The sequence below is a fragment of the Quercus suber genome, unplaced genomic scaffold (genome assembly GCF_002906115.3).
Source record: "Quercus suber isolate HL8 unplaced genomic scaffold, Cork oak 2.0 scaffold_374, whole genome shotgun sequence".
NCBI classification, from domain to species: domain Eukaryota; kingdom Viridiplantae; phylum Streptophyta; class Magnoliopsida; order Fagales; family Fagaceae; genus Quercus; species Quercus suber.
The window spans coordinates 635,281-654,767 of NW_027069826.1; the positions used below are offsets into that span (position 1 = coordinate 635,281).

A 19,487-nucleotide genomic window follows, 5' to 3' on the forward strand; every position below is an offset into this window, starting at 1 on the left:
CTTCTTGTGTTGATCTAGTCTCTTTTCTTGATATAGGAGGTGTAGACTCCTTTTCTGGTGATTCTTTCTCAGCATCATCACCTAGAGACATATCATCATCATCCTTATTCTTCTTAAGATTTAGCCCCTTGCCATCATCATTAATGTCCTTTTCTGAGATGGTGTCATCTATGACCACATTTATTGACTCCATCACCGTCTTAGTACGCTTGTTGTACACTCTATATGCTCGGCTATTTGTGGAGTATCCTAGGAATATCCCTTCATCACTTTTAGCATCAAATATTCTAGGATTTTTCCTGTCATTTAGGATGTAACACTTACTTTCAAATGTTCTGAAATATTTCACCTTTGGTTTCTTTTCTCTCCAAATTTCATATGACGTCTTCTTTGTCCCTACTCGGAAATAAATTCTATTCCCAATGTGACATGATGTATTCATAGCTTCAGCCTAAAATTTTTATGGAATATTTTTGTCGAGTAACATGACTCTTGCCATCTCTTGGATCACCCAGTTCTTTCTTTCAACCACCCCATTTTGTTGTAGAGTCTTTGTAGCTGAAAATTCCTTCTTAATACTGTGCTCATTGCAAAAGGCTTCAAATTTAGCATTTTCAAATTCCATCCCATGATCACTTCTGATTTTGACTATGGGAACCTCCTTTTTATTCTGTAGCCTCTTGCATAACCTTTCCATTTTATCACATGCTTCCGACTTTTCTCTAAGGAATTCCACCCAAGAGTACCTTGAGAAATCATCAACTACCACCATAATATAGCACTTTCTGCCCATGCTTTCAGTTCTTGTTGAACCTATTAGATCCGCATGAAGTAACTCCAAAGGTCATGAAGTAGCAACTACATTCACCTTAGGATGAGCTGATTTTGTTTATTTTCCCATTTGACATGGACCACAAACACTTTTCTCGATTTTCCCAAACTTTGGTAAACTAACCATTGCTTCTAGCTTTGAAACTTTAGCCATTTGCTTGTAATTAGCATGCCCAAGTCGTTGATGCCATAGCTCCAAGAGATTCACTCGAGCACTTCGACATGCTATGCTCGGTTTGGGAATGATACCATAGCAATTGTTGGTTCCCTTCAACACTTGAACAGCCTCATCATTTAGGATTAGACACCCTTTCTTCGAAAATTGGACTAAGAAGTCTTCATCACATATTTGAGTGATTCTCAGCAAGTTCACTTTCAATCCTTTGATGTACAAGGACAGTCCTAAAATCTCAACGGTTCCATTTCCTAGAACTTGTGAGTGACTACCATCTCCAAATGTCACATAACCATCTTCCTTCTCTTTGAGAGTTTTGAACAAAGACTTATCTCCAGTCATATGCCTTGAACAACCACTGTCAAGATACCACAAACATGAATTAAACACTTTCAATGTGGTATGAACAAAAGGACAAGCATGTGATAGGCATTCTTGACCATCAAAGCAAGACTTATCTTTATTTTCATTAGTCATAGGAGAATGTAGCTTTCTTTTCAAGCTATCAAGTTTATCACACAAATGTCTATTCCTTTTCTTATATTTTTCAACCAAGGAAATTGACTCACATAAGCTATTATAAACATCATAATTTCTATGAACTAATGATTTCAGTATGTTTATAAAAACTCTAGCATGTTTCTTTGACTTGAATAACTCTAAAAGTTCATTACTAGGACAATCTCCAAATATGCTCATAGACTCATTATCACAAACACCTTTACTCCACTTCATATTGGCCATTGAAATAGCACTTTCCATAGCAAGCCAAGGGGTCTAGGATCACACTCAGGTAATAAAACCACAGCGAGTGTACCCACTCTGATACCAATTGAAAGTTCAAATAGCGTATAAAACACTATGAATGTTTAGACCCCCAATTACACAATTATCAATTCAAGCTTAATGTCAAACAATATATGTACGAAAAATGAACATAAGCTAATAATAGAATTGATAAACAATCTAAACCAATTAAAATCACATCCACAGCAGAAATTAAATGGCAAAGATTAAGGAAAGAGAGATGCAAACACAAGGATAACACAACGATGTGTTATCGAAGAGGAAACCGAAGCCCTTGGCATAAAACCTCTCCGTCGCCCTCCAAGCGCTCAATAATCTAATAGAAAATGTAGTTAGGATACATGAACAACAATAGATGCTCCAAGCCTAATCTATCCAGTGTACCTAAACCCTCCAAGCTTCTTGCTCCAATGAGGTTACGTCGAACCTTTGTCTTTTCTAGTTTACCAAATTCCACTATAGCCCATAGAATCAACCAATAACCATTGGTCCCTTCCTAACTACTTCCCAAAGTATCAAAAAGTCTTCTCATAGATGTGGGTATGGTGAGAAAATGATTTGGCCAAGAACCTTTCAAGGATGTAACAATGGAGAGGGTGAGAGTAGAGGAATTTGAAGAGTCTCTATGTAAAGATTGTGGATGAGTCAATCTTGTTTTTTTCTGGGGTTTCTCTCTTAAAATTATCTTTGGAAGCTCTCTACATTTCATGGGTATAAGAAATATTTATACTGAGGTGAGAAAGGAATGCGAAGAGTCAGTTTTTTCAAAACAGAGCTGGTTGGCGACTTGGCCTCACGACTTGACTAAGTCGCGAGTTCAAGCTGCGAGCTAACTGAATGGCCAGTCTAGACTTTTTGTCCTGTATTGCTACAACTGGCATGACGATTCAGCTTCTCTGCATGCTTCACTTGTGTGCTTCTTCTGACGGCTTGCTAGTCGCGAGCCAATCGCGAGATCCAGTTTCAAGTCTCTGCTTTACTGCACAGTTCTTAAGCATTTCTTTACACTCTCTCATACACTACCCTTACATGATTCTCACCTAAATACAGGGTTTCTATCTACTAAATTACAAGAAAATTTGGCACAGAATACAGCCAATAAAATGGTTGATTAAATTCAACCTTACAGTATGGATATCATCTTGATCATCTATCTTTTCGAACTTAGACTTTACCAAGTCCTCTTCTTTGTCCACGGCTTCAGCAATCCCCTCAGTAGGATTGACGGTGGCAGTGAAGGCATTCAAGATTCTGTCATCCTTATTGTCGGAATCATCCTCAAGCTTGGTGCCGCTCAAGGTAGCAACAAGTGTCTTACTCTTCCCAATGCTCTTGAGATATGTAGGACACTCCTGTTTCATGTGACCGAAGTCTTGACACCCAAAGCACTTAGGTCTTATGGGAATAGTGTACTGACCACCATCCTTAGCATCCTTCTTCCCTTCGTCTTAGCTCTTGAACTGTGAAAAATTAGATTGCCTACGGTCCTTGTCGAAGCCTTTCCCATTGGCATGCTTCATGAACTTCTTCAATTGCCTTGTAATGTAGGACTTCATCTTAGAATCCTCATCATCTAAATACTCATCAGTGTCACTACTCTTAGCCTTCAATGTCATGCTCTTGCCTTTACTCGACTTGCCAATTCTAGTTAACCCTAGCTCGTAGGTCTGCAAATTACCAACCATCTCTATCAAAGGAATCTTGTCAATATCCTTTGATTCCTTAATTGCCGTAATCTTGGCATGGAATCTTTCAGGTAGAGATCTGAGAACTTTCCTCACAATCTTTAGTTCAAGAATGGTATCCCCAAGATTGAAGGTTGAGTTCACTATGTCCTTGAGCTTGGCATAGAACTCATTAAACGACTCATCCTCCTCCATCTCGATTTCTTCAAAGCTTGTAGTGAGCCTCTGAAGTTTTGAATTTTTGACAGCCTTGGTTCCCTCATAAGTTGTCTGGAGAATGGTCCATGCCTCCTTAGCAGTTTCAGTAGAGGATATCCTCTTGAACTCCTTATTAGTGACCGTACTGAATAAAGCATTCAATGCCTGCTATTGAAGTTTGCCGCCTTGATCTTGGCATCATCCCAATTGGTCGGTGCTTCCTTCGGCTTGGTCTAGCCAATCTCTACAGCTTGCCACACTTTCTCATCTAAAGACTGCAAGAAAGCTCTCATGCTTACTTTCCAGTATGCATAGTTAGTGCCATCAAATAAATGAGGTATAATTAAAGACTGTCCTCTATCCATGACAAACAGGGGTCAATGGATCAACACAGTAAAGATTAACCCTAATCAGAGTGTGCCTACTCTGATACCACTTGATAGGCTAAAAAGAATTGACCCCTTGTGATGAATTAATTGATTAATTAGCCAAGTTTATTAATTAATTAAATTAACATGCAAACGTGTGGTAGTACAAAAAAATCACCAATTAAACTAAGTATGCAACGAAAAATAAATTGACACGGTGATTTGTTTATGAATGGGGAAAACCTACATGTTAGAAACCCCACCGGGTGATTTTAAGGTCACCACTCCCGAAACTCCACTATTATCACAACAAGCAGTTACAAGTAAAAGAATCCCAGTACTGAATACCAACTTACAGTTGAACCCTTACCCCAATACCCAATTGGATTTGTTTTGTAGTGACAATTTCTCCTTTTGATGCACGGCTCCTAGTACGCGACTAACCAATTGCGCGGATCCCAGTATGCGACTTCAATCACCAACTAGAGAAGGTTGTTGGCTGCAAAATTCTTCAGTTCATCCATGATGAAGATCAAGAAGATGCTTGGTTACAAGACCCTACGGTGCGCAAACACAACAACTTCTACAAGAATGATGAACTAGGGCAAAACTTTATCTTTGGTCACAATTTGTTTAAACAAACTTTGCTCAACACTTGTGCAACTTGTGTCCTCTTTGATGGCCCTTAAAATCATCATTTTATATGTCTAGGGTTGTGAGAAAAGAAAGCCCAAACACATAATCATGGATTAGAGTCAAAACATATTAGAAATTCTGTTTTTCAAAAACCTCGACAGATGCCTATTTGTCTAGCTGTTGTCGAGTAGCTGTCTTCAGCTTGATCTTGAAACACTTTTTTGTGAAGTATTAAACACATCCTAGATCTACTCAAATACAAGTAAAGTGCATTTTGTTAAAGGATTATCCAATTACATAAAGTAGTGACATATGTTCCTAACAAGTGAATCACATATGTCCTAACAAAAGTTTTATTCAAATCTCTCTATTTATCATGAGGATTCAGGTGGTCATTATTTGACTTCTTAGATTAGAGGTAAAGAGTTTAGGATTACTAAATGTGTGGTCTCTGAAGCTCTAGTTGTACCTTTAATTTGTAAACCCACTTATCCATATATTGAGTTTCCTTCAGTTGATGATATCATGTCTTTGCTTTGTAGTACATTAGTTTCTTAGGGATTTGAACCATGAATAAACTCATGTGAGTTTATTGAGCTTAACTATCTTTTATTTAAGGATATCCTACCACAATATCTATCATATCTCTCATGTTCATACTGTTCCTATAGATAGGTGTGCATTCCTTTATGCTCTCATCACTGATGGATCTATGTGTTTTCCTTCTCTTTTCATTCAAACTATTGTTGATATTTATAGGAGTAAGTGTAAAGCACAAAAGTTGTTCTTTCCTGTGTGTGTGTGTATATATATATATAGGGTTTTGAACTTTCTAGGGTTATCCAACTTTCCTCCTCTAGAGTTAGTTTATATCACTGCCCCTATATGAGCTATTAGGTTCTAAAGTTTAGAATAACTGGCAAACCATGAACTTGTCTAGATATAGATTCCTAAATCTATAGGTTTGATTAGGCAATGCTCAAGGTACTACATGTCAAAATACAAGAACATTCAAGCCGCAGAAAGAAGAATTCAACTTCAGTGAAATCCGACCGATTGAAAATTAGATCCAACCAATCGAAAATCAAAGAATTCAAATTCTGTGAAATCCAACCAATCAAAAATTAGATCCAACCAATCAAAAATCGCAAACGTGAAATTTTTGCAGAATCTTATTTCAACCCAAACTCTACTTAAACGTTTTGGGTTTCAAGTGAAACACTTCTAGTATATAAAGGAAAACCCTAATTACGTTTTCAAAGCTCTGAGAGACTTTAGAGGTGCTCTTGTGAGATCTAAAAGGTATTGTGCTTTCCTTTATCAAAGTCACTATTGGAAATCATTCTCATACCATTAGAACCAGTAGATCTGAAGTTGCTTCAATAAGATCAATAATAGCCGGTGATTTAAACCTTCAAGGGTGGTCTTGGAGTCACAAACTGGAGAGTTTATGTTACTAAAACCTTTGAGTGGGATCTTAAGGTCACAAGTAAGGCGGCTTGTATTGTTGTAAATCCAAAAAGAGAAGGAGTTTGTGGATTCAGAGCTTGCACGTGATCATATCTGTAATTTACTATTGGATGTAGCAATAGATTTGGGGTTAAATTCGATTGTAAAAACTTCAATTCTCTTAGAGTGGATTTACTTTACCTTAAGGATAGCTAGGTCAAATCATCTCCATGTTTTCACCTTGAAACGGTTCATTTCATTGGTTTTCCTGGGTCCTCATATTATGGTGTTATTTACTTTTCCGCATCTTTGCATGATATGATTTATTTGTGTTTAACCTAGATCTGAATAATTAATCTAAGTAATCACTTGGTTAATATATTAGGTTAAAAAATCTAGTTTAAGAGGTTTATGCATAACAAACATGAGCCATTTTTCTTAGACAGCGACAGACTCAGATAAAGAGTGCCGAACCAAGCATTGGGACTTCAAAGAGATTAAGAGGTGAAGCTTCTACTGCAGCTCTTACCTCTAGTGCTATGTCTATTGTTAAGGAGGTACATCTGGGTCTTACTACTACTATGGATCTTTCTAGTGATGATGATGCTGTTGACCCTACAATTACCCTTCCTCTCTCACTTCGTGCCATGATGGAGTCCTTTATGACTACTCAGGCAGCTCATGGATAGCTTCTTGATGAGTTACTCATTGAGTTGGCTGCCTTGCAAGCTAATTTTGCTAAGTATAGGAGTGTTTTTCCACCTCTTTTGCCCTCTGATGATTGATGGTTGGCTTTGGAAATTCATAACAAAAAGGGAGAGTAGGTTTTAGGTTTGGGTGAGGGCTCTTGTATTTAAGGGCAGTAGAGAGTTTTTTTTATTTAGGGGGAGTTACTTAGATTTTGATGTCTATTTTGTTTTTGTTTTATTTTTCTTGCTTCACAAACACTGATGGTTCATTGACTATGATAGTATATTTGATGTTTATTCATTTGATACTCTGTCTATTTTCATGTTCTTTGGAATTCAAGTTCAGATTTTATTTATTGGATTTGACTGTATCTTCCACACATGCGTTTATGGTTTGTTTTCAGTGTTTTAGGAATTTATAGGTTACCTCTTTCAATAGATGTTGTCTATACTAGCAACTAATAGTTAGTAGTTGTGATAGAATTGTATTAGGGGCAATACTTTGTAATTGGGTTGATGTTTGATTTGAGCAATTCATTTTGTATGTGTGTTTTGTCATGGATTGCCAAAGGGGGAGATTGTTAGGCTTTAAAGATTTAGGATTAAATATTTAGAATTATTATTATTATTATTATTATTTTGTGTTGGCAAACCGAGATTAAAACATGTCTAGTCTATGTGTTAGGCATTGCTCAAAGGTGTAAGTTTCAAGTTCCAAGTTCAAGCTAATTGCAGAAAAGAAGAGTCTGAATCTGCCAAGCTCGATCAATCGATAATTAGGCTTGATTGATCAAGAATTGCAGAAATCAAATTTTGCAAAATTTTTAAACTAGGCCCAAGCTCGTGAAAACATTTAGGGTTTCAATCTAACTTGTCCACATATAAAAGGGAAACCCTAGCTACGTTTTACAGACTTTTGGAAGACTTGTGTGTTACTTTTTGTGAGATTTGAGAGGTTTTGAACCTTCTAACTACACAAGCATCTACCAAAGCAATATCTACAATCAACCATTGGTAGAACTTAGTTGCTGCTACAATGATCAACAACTGAAGGTGATCTAGAACCTTTAAGTGGGATCAAAAAGTCACAAGTGTGGGTGCTTGTGTTGTAGTAAATCAAAGAATAGAAGGAGTCTATGGATTCAGTGCTAGCATATGGTCATGTTAGTAAGTTACTACTTGAGGTAGCAATAGATTTAGGGTTAAATCTAATTGTAAAAAATTTGATTCTATCATAGTGGATTTGCTTTACCTTGAGAATAGCTAGGTCAAATCCTCCCTAGGTTTTTACCTTGAAACGGTTCATTTTATCAGTTTTCCTGGGTCATCATATCATGGTGTTAATTACTTTTCCGCTGCTGTCCATGATATGATCTATTATTGTTTAACCTAGAATAATTAACTTAAGTAATCACTTGGCTAATATATTAGGTTAAACAATTTGGTTTAAGGGGTCTAAACAAACAAACAACCACACTTAACACCTAGATTATGTTATGACTTGGGCGTTGGATAAATTATTTGAATTTAGTTTAGTGATGGAATAAATCTTCCTAGATAAATTCGTATTGTTATTTATTTGTATTCAATTTAATTCATATGTTTTATAATTGGATTAGTTCCTATGTTTTAGGATTTGTTGATGAGGTTATCTTATTCTCGGTTTTTTATGTATATTGAATGCATGAAAGAGAATTAAGCAGAAAATTAACCAAAAATGTCTTTTCCCTTTCTCAAGTTCAAGAGATTAGTCATCTCGAATTTACTAACTAGTAAATTATCCTAGTTCGCAATAGATTTTGTTAAAGAGACTAGTGGAAAAGTCTTGAAAGAAGATGTAGTTTCATTTAGTTTCAGTAGTGAGTGCGGGTTCCCTATGTATGAAGTGGACTTTGGTTGGGGAAATCCCATGTGGATTGGTGTGGCGTGCATTTCAAGAATGTAGTAATATTTATAGATACTAGAAGTGGGGATGGAATAGAGGCATGGGTTAACTTGGAAAAGGAAGACATGGCTAAATTTGAAAGTGACACAGAGCTTCTTGCATATGCTTCCCCCACCACCTTCAATGCTTAAAATGCTAACTTATAAGCATGTGTAGACTGAATTGCTGTTTGGTCTAAAGCTGCAAAAATTGTTTAGCAGTTTCTTCATTAGCTTCCATCTAGAACTAAAATAAAGAATGTCACAAGCCTCCTTCTTTTCTTAGATGTGTGCCAATTACATCGTCTCTTTCCTTTTCATAAAATGACTGATACTGGACAGTAGCCAGTATTACAATATTATACTTTTATTTGATGGGCAAGATACATATACTGTTGGTGGTCCTACTGGGGGCCATCCTTAAACATGCTAATCACTTCTACCAATCTTAACCTGTCGTAATAATGGTGAAGGCTTGCAAATTCTGGTGCATGTATTTGGATTTGGTGCTGACCATGATGTTATATCAATGCATTCATTCATTGAGATTTTTGGGGGGACATTTTCTTTCATAGAAGCTGAGGGTGTAATTTAGGATGCATTTGCACGATGCATTGGGGGCTTTTGAGCGTGGTAGTGCAAGAGCTATAAGTCAGAGTACAGTGTGTTCACCTAAGTTTATAGGCAATTTCCATCACTAGCACGTCTTCCATGGGCCTCTTATATGCCATCCATGAGAACCACATGTCAACCTCACACTTTCATTTATAAGATATGGTCAAACATGGATGGAAAATCAATTGGGATGATTTCTTTGCAGGAAGCTCCATCTTGGAAGGTGTATGTTGATGGCGTAGCAAATCAAAAGGGATCAGGAGTGGGGCTAGTTGCAGTATCTCCTAAAAGGATCATCATTGAGAAATTCTTAAGGCTAGGCTTCTCAACCATGAACAATGAGGCTGAGTACGAGGCTTTGTTGGTAGGAATAACTATGGTTCAAAAAATAAGAGGAAAAACAGTGGAGATATTTTTAGATTCGAGATTGGTTGTAGGTCAAGTAAATGGAGAGCTGGAAGTCAGGGATGTAAGAATGCAGTACTATTTGAAACAAGTTAGGCACGTGCAATCAATGTTTGAATCTTTCTTCTTACAACAAATCCCAAGGAGCAGAAACACGCATGTTGACTCTCTTGCCACTCTTGCAACCTCCTTGGTGTAGGGTTCACCTCGAGTTATCCTGGTTGAAGATCTATGCAAGTCAATTGAGATGAGAGAGGAAAAGGTCCTTATTCACCAAATGGGGTGGGACCTAGTTGGATGGATCCTATTGTGCTATTTCTTAAGGACGACATCTTACTCGAGGAGAAAGGCGAGGCTGATAAAGTACAAATAAAAGCTCCTCAGTTCTAGTTGTCTAAGGACCAAAATTTATACAAACGCTCTTTTTCTGGGCCGTATTCGCTATGCATCCATCTTGAGGCAATGGACCTACTCTTAGAAGAGCTACACGAGGGGATTTATGGAAGTCATATAGGGGGGAGGTCACTATCTCACAAGGCCCTTACCTAGGAGTATTGGTGGCTGAATATGTGAAAGAAAGCACAAGAATACGTGAAGAAGTGTGACCAATGTCAGAGGTATGCCCCAAATATTCATCAGCCAGGGGGTGTCCTCAACCTTTTGTCTAGCCCTTGGCCTTTTGCTCAGTGGGGTTTGGACATTGTGAGGCCCTTCCCTAAAGCAGCAGAAAATAGGTGGTGGCTATTGGTCAACACTGATTACTTCACCAAGTAGGTTGAAGCTGAGCCCCTGTCAAATATCAAAGATGTGGACGCCAAGAGATTTGTGTGGAAATATATTGTCACTAAGTTTGGGATCCCTCACATCCTCATCTTGAATAATGGTCTTCAGTTTGATAGCAAAGCCTTCAGAGGGTACTGTTGTGAATTGGGCATTAAGAATAGGTACTCCACCTCGGCTTATTCGCAAGGGAATGGACAAGCCGAGGCAGTCAATAAGGTCACAGTGAGTGGGCTCAAAAAGAGGCTGGATGATGCGAAGGGCAGATGGGTGGAAGAGCTACCACACGTCCTTTGGACATATCGGACTACCCTTCATAGGTCAATAAGGGAGGCACCCTTTTCAATGACCTATAAAGTTGAGGCTGTGATTTCCTCTTGAGACTAGATTCCCAACGCTGAGGACAAGCTTATTCACTCTAGATAGCAATGAAAACCTACTAGAAAAGGACCTGGATTTAATTGAAGAATGAAGAGAAAATGTCATGGTTCAATTAGTGTATTATCAGCAAAAACTTAAACAGTGGTATAACTTGAGCGTGAAGTTGAGATCGTAAGCCCCTGGGGACTTGGTATTGAGAAATGTTGTTGGTACTGCAAAAAATCTAGCATGGGAGAAGGTAGGACCCAATTGGGAAGGGCCATACCGTATCATCTCGGTAGCTGGTATAGGTGCATACTTAGAAGATTTGGACAAAAATGTTGTACCATGCCCTTGGAATGTAAATAACATACGAATGTATTACTATTAATGAAAGGCAATTCTGCCATGTTTTTGTTAAAGTTATGTGTCATGTTGATTACTTGTGTGAATATTAAACAGAACATTGGTCAAGCCTGATCCCTTGAATTACATACCTTAAGTAAATTATTATTCTTAATTACTTGTGTGAATATTAAACAGAACATTGGTCATGTCTGATTCTTCGGACCACATACCTTGGGTAAATTAATATTTTTAATTACTTGTATGAATATTAAACAGAACCATGGTCATGCCTGGTTCCTCGGATCACATACCTTGAGTAAATTAATATTCCTAATTATTTGTATGAATATTAAACATAACCTTCGTCATGTCTGGTTCCTTGGACCACATACCTTGGGTAAATTAATATTCCTAATTACTTGTATGAATATTACACAGAACCTAAGTCATGCCTGGTTCCTCGGACTACATACCTTGAGTAAAGTAGTATTTCTTGAGCAAATATCCATGTGTTAAACAGAATTTTGGCCATGACTGACCCCTCAAACCACATGTCTTGGGTAAATTAACATTTCGTAAATTCACCAAGGATGGGACCCCGGCATATGCATCATTATATGAAAACAAGGGCTCACCTTGGGTCTTGGTTAAAGTATTCTAAGGGTACATTCATAAGGTACTCTTAAAATGAGAGACCTTAGACACCTCCTTTTCCTACTAAGTGTTTTGTTTGTCTCTAAGGACTTAGACCTCCCTATTGATTACACAGTTTTCAGTACCAACACATAGTTATTTTTCTCACTGTTTATATGGGTTTAATTTGTTTGAATTAACAACAATTCATTACTATTAGCTTTTGTTAATGTATGCTTCTAAACCCTTAGAAGCATCATGAATCTAACCTCTCAGTAAATGGCAAAACAGTAACCACAGCCAATCAGAGATAAATATTGCAAGAAAAACAAAGGTTCATAAAAGCAAAAGTTAATGTCTTTTCATTGAAAAAAAGAAAGATACATTATAAACAATGGCAAATTGCCACAAAAAAAGAAAAAAAAAGTATTAAAAAAAAAAAAGGGAGAAAAGAAAAATTCTAAGCTAAGCCTTAGCCAAAGGGTGGTCTTCTTTGCTAGCTGGTTGGGAGACATGAGGATCAACAGCCTTAGGAGCATTTTCCTTGGCCTTGGGAGCAGTATCCTTGGCCTTGAGAGCAGCCTCTGAGCCCTGGGTCTCTAGCAGAGTTTTGGCTTTTTTTCCTTTTCCCTTGTCCTCTGGCCGAGCTTTACCCAGGCTAGCTTCCTTGCCTTTGGCCACTTTCACCCCCCCGGCCTTGGTCACCAGCCTTGCTAGGCCCTTTGGAAGACTCAGGGTGAAGGGGGGGAGGGGGAGACCTAAAGGCTAGGAAGCTGCTCAGGCACAGTTGCTGTAAGGGCAACATCTTCTTTAGGGCCTAGAGGTGCTACAGGAGATTTTCAGAGGTCTTCAGGGTAGTAGATGTTTTTAGCCCTCCTCCAAACCAAGGCGGCAGGAACTCCGGCTAGGTTCAGGGCCTTAGCCCCCACCTCTTGGCAATATTCCTTGCAGACACCAACGAGCTCCTCTATCAGGCGGGCCTTATTCTCCTGCACACCAAGGCCATATAACCTCTACTCTGAAGCCTCTGCAGTTGCCTTAGCCACCTGAGCCGCCTCTTTGGCCTTCTTTAAATCTACCTTCAGATTCAGGACCTACTGTTTGGCTATGGCCAGCTCTATCTCGGCATAATGGAACTTTTTGCACTGCTCCTCAGCTTGGTCCTGGGCTTTCTTTAGGCTGGTCTCAGTGCTCTTCTGCCCCCTCTCCTTAACAGTCAGCTTCGCTATGAGCTCCCAATTCTTCTGTTCAGCTGCGCCCAAGGCCTTGCTGGTCTCGGCATAAAGGTTGGCCTTGACCCTAGCCTCATTTTGGTCGTCTTTCATCCACTCATCAGCCATAAATACCTCCTAGATGGCTTGCATAGAAATGACAGACGAGTACATTATTAAATAAGAGAAAGATGACCTAACATGATGTCAGTAAGGCATGTCAAGAAACTTACCAAGGTCATGTCCTTCTTTAGGGACAGAAAGAGGTCTAGCTGCCTCACATTCTTCAATGCAACCATATCCTTTGGCAACAGGAAGGGCTGCTCCAAGGCTTTGGCGAGGTAGTGGGCGTGCCCTTTCTAGAACTCCCTGATGGTGGAGTTCCATGATATGGCTGCCCCATCCAGCTCCAACCGAGAGTCCCATACTGGATTCTGAAGGCACACATTGGCCACGCTTTGATCCTTCTTACTTTCGACAGAGGAGGCCCTCCCTTCACCCTTGGCCGTCTTTTACTACTTGGGGGGAAACCCCTACTTTTGAGGGACCAATTCCCCCTCCTCAGCCACCTCCTTCTTCTTCTTCCTCTTCTTCAGGTTGGCAGGAGCAAATAGGTTAACTGGATGAGGAGGAGGAAGGGGAAGAGAAAGAGGAGGTTGAGACCCCAAAGCATCTTTGGGCACCAACCCCTTAGCCCTGTCCGCAAGGAACTCGCACAAACCTTTCTTCCTATTCTGAGACATCTCCTCTTCTTCTTCCTCTGAACTGGTGTCTAAGTGCACAACGACGAACCCGATAGTACAAACACCGGAAAACCTGTCAGGCTCATCCTTGGCTGTCTTTTGCTACTTAGAGGGAACCCCCTCCTTTTGAGGGACCAATTCCCACTCCTCAGCCACCTCCTTCTCCTTGTTCCTCTTCTTTAGGTTGGCAGGAGCAAATAGGTTAACTAGAGGAAGAGAAGGAGGGGGAAGAGGAAGAGGAGGCTGAGACCTCGAAGCGTCTTTGGGTGCCAACCCCTTGGCCCTATCTATAAAGAGCTCGTGCAAACCTCTCTTCCTATTTTAAGACATCTCCTCTTCTTCTTCCTCTGAATTATTGTCTAAGTGCATAACGATGAACCCGGTAGTACGAAAGCCCGAAGACCTGTTAGGCTTGTCTTCCAAGTCCGAAACCTAGATCACAAGCTCTCCCTACTCCTCTCTCTGTCTTCCTCAAGATGGAACTGGTCTATCTACACATCGAGTGACAAGCGCGACGGGGCTGTCTCTTCTCTTAGAACAGCTACTTCATGAGGAAAGCGACGAGAAGGCAGTTCAACTTGCAAGATGTCTTCTCGAGATAGGAACCTGGGCACCGAGATGTCTATCCAAGCCAGCCAAGGATCACCTGCTCTAATCGCATGGCCCACATCCTGAAACTTGTCAGACAAGGGCTTGAAATTGAGGATGAAGTGGACAGCTCTCAATTTTCTATCCTCGCTTACAAACACCTCTACTTTTAGCACCCTGTTGAGATCTGCGACGTTGAAAAGGTTGAGGTTGGGAGACACGTGTCTTATATATGTGAAAATAGCCGAGAAGCAAAATCATGGTTAGAAAGACGAAACCTCAGTTAGAAGAAAACAAAGTGCTAAAGGAACAAAAATGGGGGGGGGGGGGGGGGGGGGACCACAAAACTAAGTCCCGTGTCAAATGACCTAAACATAGGGTACCCCACCTGGTACTCCCTCCTAGGTTGGGCAGTGAAGACCGTCATGCCATTCACCTGAGGCGAATAGAAAGTCACCTTTCATGCCCTTGTTGGATTTGGGGAGGCACGAGATGAGCCTAACGACAAAAGACCTAGACTTAAGATAATACCCCGAGTCTACGAGCAGATGGCACTTGATGAGAATGCAAAATGTCATATTTTTATCCCTTAATGTTTAGTCTTTTATATTTATTTGGTGCCTAAATGTACTCATTATTCTTATATTTTGAAAGGTTCCAGATGTGATGCACAAAATTTGGTGCCTAATGTGGTTTATTTTTGGAAGGTTCCAGATGTGATGCACGAAATTTCCAGTTGAAAAACACCACTTTCCTAGTTATATTAGGACTTTGTTTTATTTTTAATATTTTTCCTTAATTAGTCAGATTTGGATGTAATTATTTAGAATATTTTTAGGAGATTTTGTAAGCTTGGGAAATGGGGAATTAACGTGTAAAAGGGGAGGAGAAATCAGAATTACACAGATACACACATGCCTCTCTCTCCCCTCTTCTCTAATTTTCTCCTTTGAGTTTTCTGTCATGGCTCTGCGTGGCTAAAACTTTTATACTTGGTTGAAGGAAACTAAAGTCTCGGAATCAATAAAACTATGAGATCTAATTTGTTTTTATTGTTCAATTTATGCTTTGAATATCGGATGTTCTTCTGTGCCTATTTTCATGATTGTCTCGTTTAATTACTAGGAGGCCTACTAGTTTATTATTCGTTTCAATCTACTGCTAGGTTAGATATCAAATCCGTAATTGTTTGATCTCTCTAACTTGTGAAGCAATCAAGATTTAATGATTTGCTGCGTCAGAAATTATTAGATTTTAGGAAGAATGCTTGACTAAATTAAATGCAACCGCTTGTGTTTGTGTTGTTTAGCTTCATCGATCTCTCTAGTTCTTAAGGCTGCTATTAGATGAAACTTTTAGCGCTTGTCTTGGGTTGTTTAGTAGTTAGGGTTAATTAGATCGCTTGTTTTCTAATTAACTGCAACTAAGGAGAGATAGGAAAATAGTTCAAACGGTGAATATTCAAAGTGTGAACTGATATATACTTGCATTGATGATCAGTTGTAAAATTCCGATGGTGGATGTTGACTTGGACCAAGGTTTGTTCTCTTAATTGATTTTGATACTTTAATTTAAATTGTTCCTTAGTTGTTTTTCTTAAAGTTGTTTTCATTATACTCAAACACCCCCCCTTCCTTGTTCACGTAGTATAAAACTAGGCTAGATACTCTCTATGGGAACGATCCTTACTCGCACTTCTACATATATTTTTAGGAGTATAGGTTTTATTTTTGGTTGCCTACGACAGCACACTAGCACTCGTACAACTAAACAACGTCGTGCCAGGTAAGGTTCAATGCCATTTGCTCGTTGAGAGCATCTACACTATAAATGACCCTAAACAAGTTGGGCACGCATTGGTGGGGGTATAGCCTATGGGCGTTCAGATAGTCCCTAGTCACACTACCCATGGGAAACATAATTCTCCCTTCTATGGAGGCGATCATGGGAATGACGATCTCCCCTTTCCTTCTATAGGTAAGCCACTCACCAGGAGAGCAATACCATAGGGAAATGCCCTGGAGAATGTGATACAAGGCCCTAAAGCCCTCCATACCAGCAAGAGAATCTACTAGGTGAGCAAACCTACCCGTCTAAGCAGGATATGGTGAAGTGAAAGAAATTTTTGTGAGGAAAAGAAATAGAGAACAGAAGGCTGAGGAGACTGGCGGAGGAGAAAAGAGCCTAAGAATGAAAAAACTTACGAAAACAAGAACAAGGGTCACTTCAGAAGCTTCTTAAAAGTTCAAAAATTTGGGAAGTCTTGAGAGTTCGAAGATTTGGAAAGTGGGAGAAATGAATCCCCTAGGTGCCTTATATAGAAGGCAGAATTGGGCAGGAGTTATCCGTCCTAAATTTTGAGAAGAAATACCAATCGTAGGAAAAAACTGGAGTTTTGAGGGGCTATTGTAGGGTACAGAAATTTAAATAAGGTAATAGTGTCACGTGTCATACCCATAGCTGAAAAGGCCATTACCGTGCCGAGGAGTCCATGCACTCGGACAGTAAAACCATAGGGGGGCCACACTAGGCAGGAAGAGATTCAGAGAGTGGGTTAACCCTGACGTGATTGGAAAGATGGAAGCTACCACCACATTTATTGCGCCTTACTAAACCCTCTGGCCGTATTTATGTAGAGAAGACCCCTGAACAGTGTTGTCTTAGTTGCCACAACTCATAGAAGACTGGGGAGAGCGTCTGATAGGACAAGCATTCAAGTAGTGGCCTACATAATCAACAAATAGAGGACCAGGATCAGCCAAAAGAAGATATATAATGTGAGGGATCCTCCAGGGATAGGGGATTGGGAAATCTGTAGAGAAAACACTGTAACAACAAAAACTGAAATTGTATCCAAGTTTAAAAGAAATATACTTCAGGACCACTCTCCTCGGATTTTGCTGAGGAAGGTTTTCTTTGCATAGAGTTTGTTTTTCTTTACTTTCTTACTATCTTTAATCCATTATGCGCGTTGTTCGATCCATTGAAGCCTAGTCTCTAAGCCCACTCTTTACAAATTCATTGTGTTGGGCTCTTTGGGCCTAAATCCTTCTACCTTTTGGGCTCAGATCCAAACTCAACCCTTACAGATATAAAGAGATCCAAAATTACCTTCAAAATATTTTTAAATGATCAATCCACGTTTGAATGTACCAATTGAGGCAAGAAACTCTTGGTAAGATCAATTAACTATTAACTTGAAAAGAGATGTATTTCATATAAAAAATTTCTTTTCAAATTAGTTCAACCACCATATGATAGAGTGTCTTATACTGCAGTTGCCGTTATTTGTTTGCGACCCTAGGAGTGACAAAATATATATTGTACTTGTCATAGACTTGTAAAATAATAAAATCAATAAACCTTAATTCCGAAAATCAGATTTAATTTTCTTGAATGTATCTAAATATTGTAGACTTAACTTTCATAACTTGCAGGATACGCTAAAACCAAGCCCACCGGAGAATGTAGTCATGAAGAAAGCTAGCATCATTGGAGTCTCAATTATCTCAGTCTTTTACGTGTTGTGTGGAGCTTTGGGCTATGCAGCATTCGGGAATCGCTCTCCTGGCAATTTTCTTACAGGATTTGGTTTTTATGAACCTTATTGGCTTGTTGACATAGCTAATATTTGCATTGTTATCCATCTTATTGGAGCTTACCAGGTAATTCTCAAAGAGGACTAACCTAGCTAGCTAGAAATTATTAAAATTTGGCATGGATTGGGTTCGACTTTTGTCAATGTTAGAGATATTATAGCCCAACATTGTCTAAATTTATTATAGACACGTGTACTTGTAAAGCAGGAAAATTAACTAATATTAAGACTAATTTTGGCCTCTCTAGTATATAAACTTTACTTTAGATTCATTGTAAATATAAGTTACATAACAATGACAAAACTATCAAGGACTTTTCACTATACATGTATATGTAGACTATACCACATTAAAATTCATGTTTCAGCCGTCAGATTTTTCTTTTATGTTTCTAATACTCAATTAACAAGTTTATCAACAAATTATGAGGAAAGCTTGTTTGTCTAAAATAAGTAGTGACCATTACAAAAAGGTAAATTGCTTGTCCAGAAGATAAATAATTTCTCTCATAAAATTTGGATATCACAATTGTGTGAAGTCCACATTCCAAATGAATTAACATATTCAAATGTAATATATTCTTGGTAAATGAATTGCATCATGTTTTAATCAGACTTCGATCTTCTCTTGTTTCATGCATGTGGGGTCTTCTTCTTGTTCATTTCTTTTCTTCCTTGGCAATTAATTAAGTTGTGATTATGCATGGGTATAGGTATTCTCCCAGCCAGTATACCAGCTTGTGGAAGATTGGTGCAAAAGCCGGTGGCCAGAGAGTGACTTCATGGTAAGAGAACATCTTATTGTCATTCCATTTGTTGGTATTTACAACATGAATTCTTTCCGGTGCATCTGGAGAACAGTGTTTGTGATTTTTACAACTGTGATCGCAATGCTATTTCCAGTCTTCAACAGTGTCTTGGGCTTAATAGGAGCTTCCTCATTCTGGCCATTGACTGTATATTTCCCAATAGAGGTCCACATTTCACAGGCTAAAATCCGCAGTTTTTCTCTTAAGTGGTTCTGGCTAAAGATGTTGAGCTGGGCTTGCTTCATTATTACTGTTGTTGCTATTGTTGCATCCATTCAAGGCATTATCACGGATGTCAGTCACTACCAGCCTTTCAAGTCTGTTTCCTAATTAGTGTATGTGGATAAGTGAGTTTTCCTTGGAGGAAGGGAAAGGGGATATTCGAGTACAAGTACATTGATAAGTCTAGGATTTATGAAATGCATGTTATTGGTTTTCTTTTACTATATATTTTCCAGAAAATGCATTACTGGGATTTGCTTAGATAATGTGTTTTGGAATTCCGCATTGGGTTCCTAAATTTAAGCACAAAAATATATCTTTAACCAGTGGCATGTGCCCCTAAAGCTACTGGTTTCATTGGCACATGACACTTTGGTTCAATTTCCTCTCCAAGAACATAAGATAATACCATCT

The 19,487-nt window shown here is 38.9% G+C and overlaps 1 protein-coding gene across 1 annotated transcript; it reads left to right on the plus strand.

The window, feature by feature from the left end:
• The first annotated feature begins 14,229 nt into the window (after positions 1-14,229).
• Positions 14,230-19,181, plus strand: LOC112010222 (amino acid permease 6). Its single transcript, XM_024042566.1, has 3 exons — positions 14,230-14,238; positions 17,882-18,109; positions 18,756-19,181. The coding sequence occupies exons 1-3, from the start codon at positions 14,230-14,232 to the stop codon at positions 19,179-19,181; spliced, it is 663 nt and encodes a 220-aa protein (XP_023898334.1).
• The last annotated feature ends 306 nt before the right edge of the window (positions 19,182-19,487 follow it).

Bases quoted from the DNA above. Each gene is read 5' to 3' on its own strand.
- LOC112010222 (XM_024042566.1), top strand. The intron at 18,110-18,755 runs GTAATTCTCAAA...GCATGGGTATAG, and splicing joins ATCTTATTGGAGCTTACCAG to GTATTCTCCCAGCCAGTATA.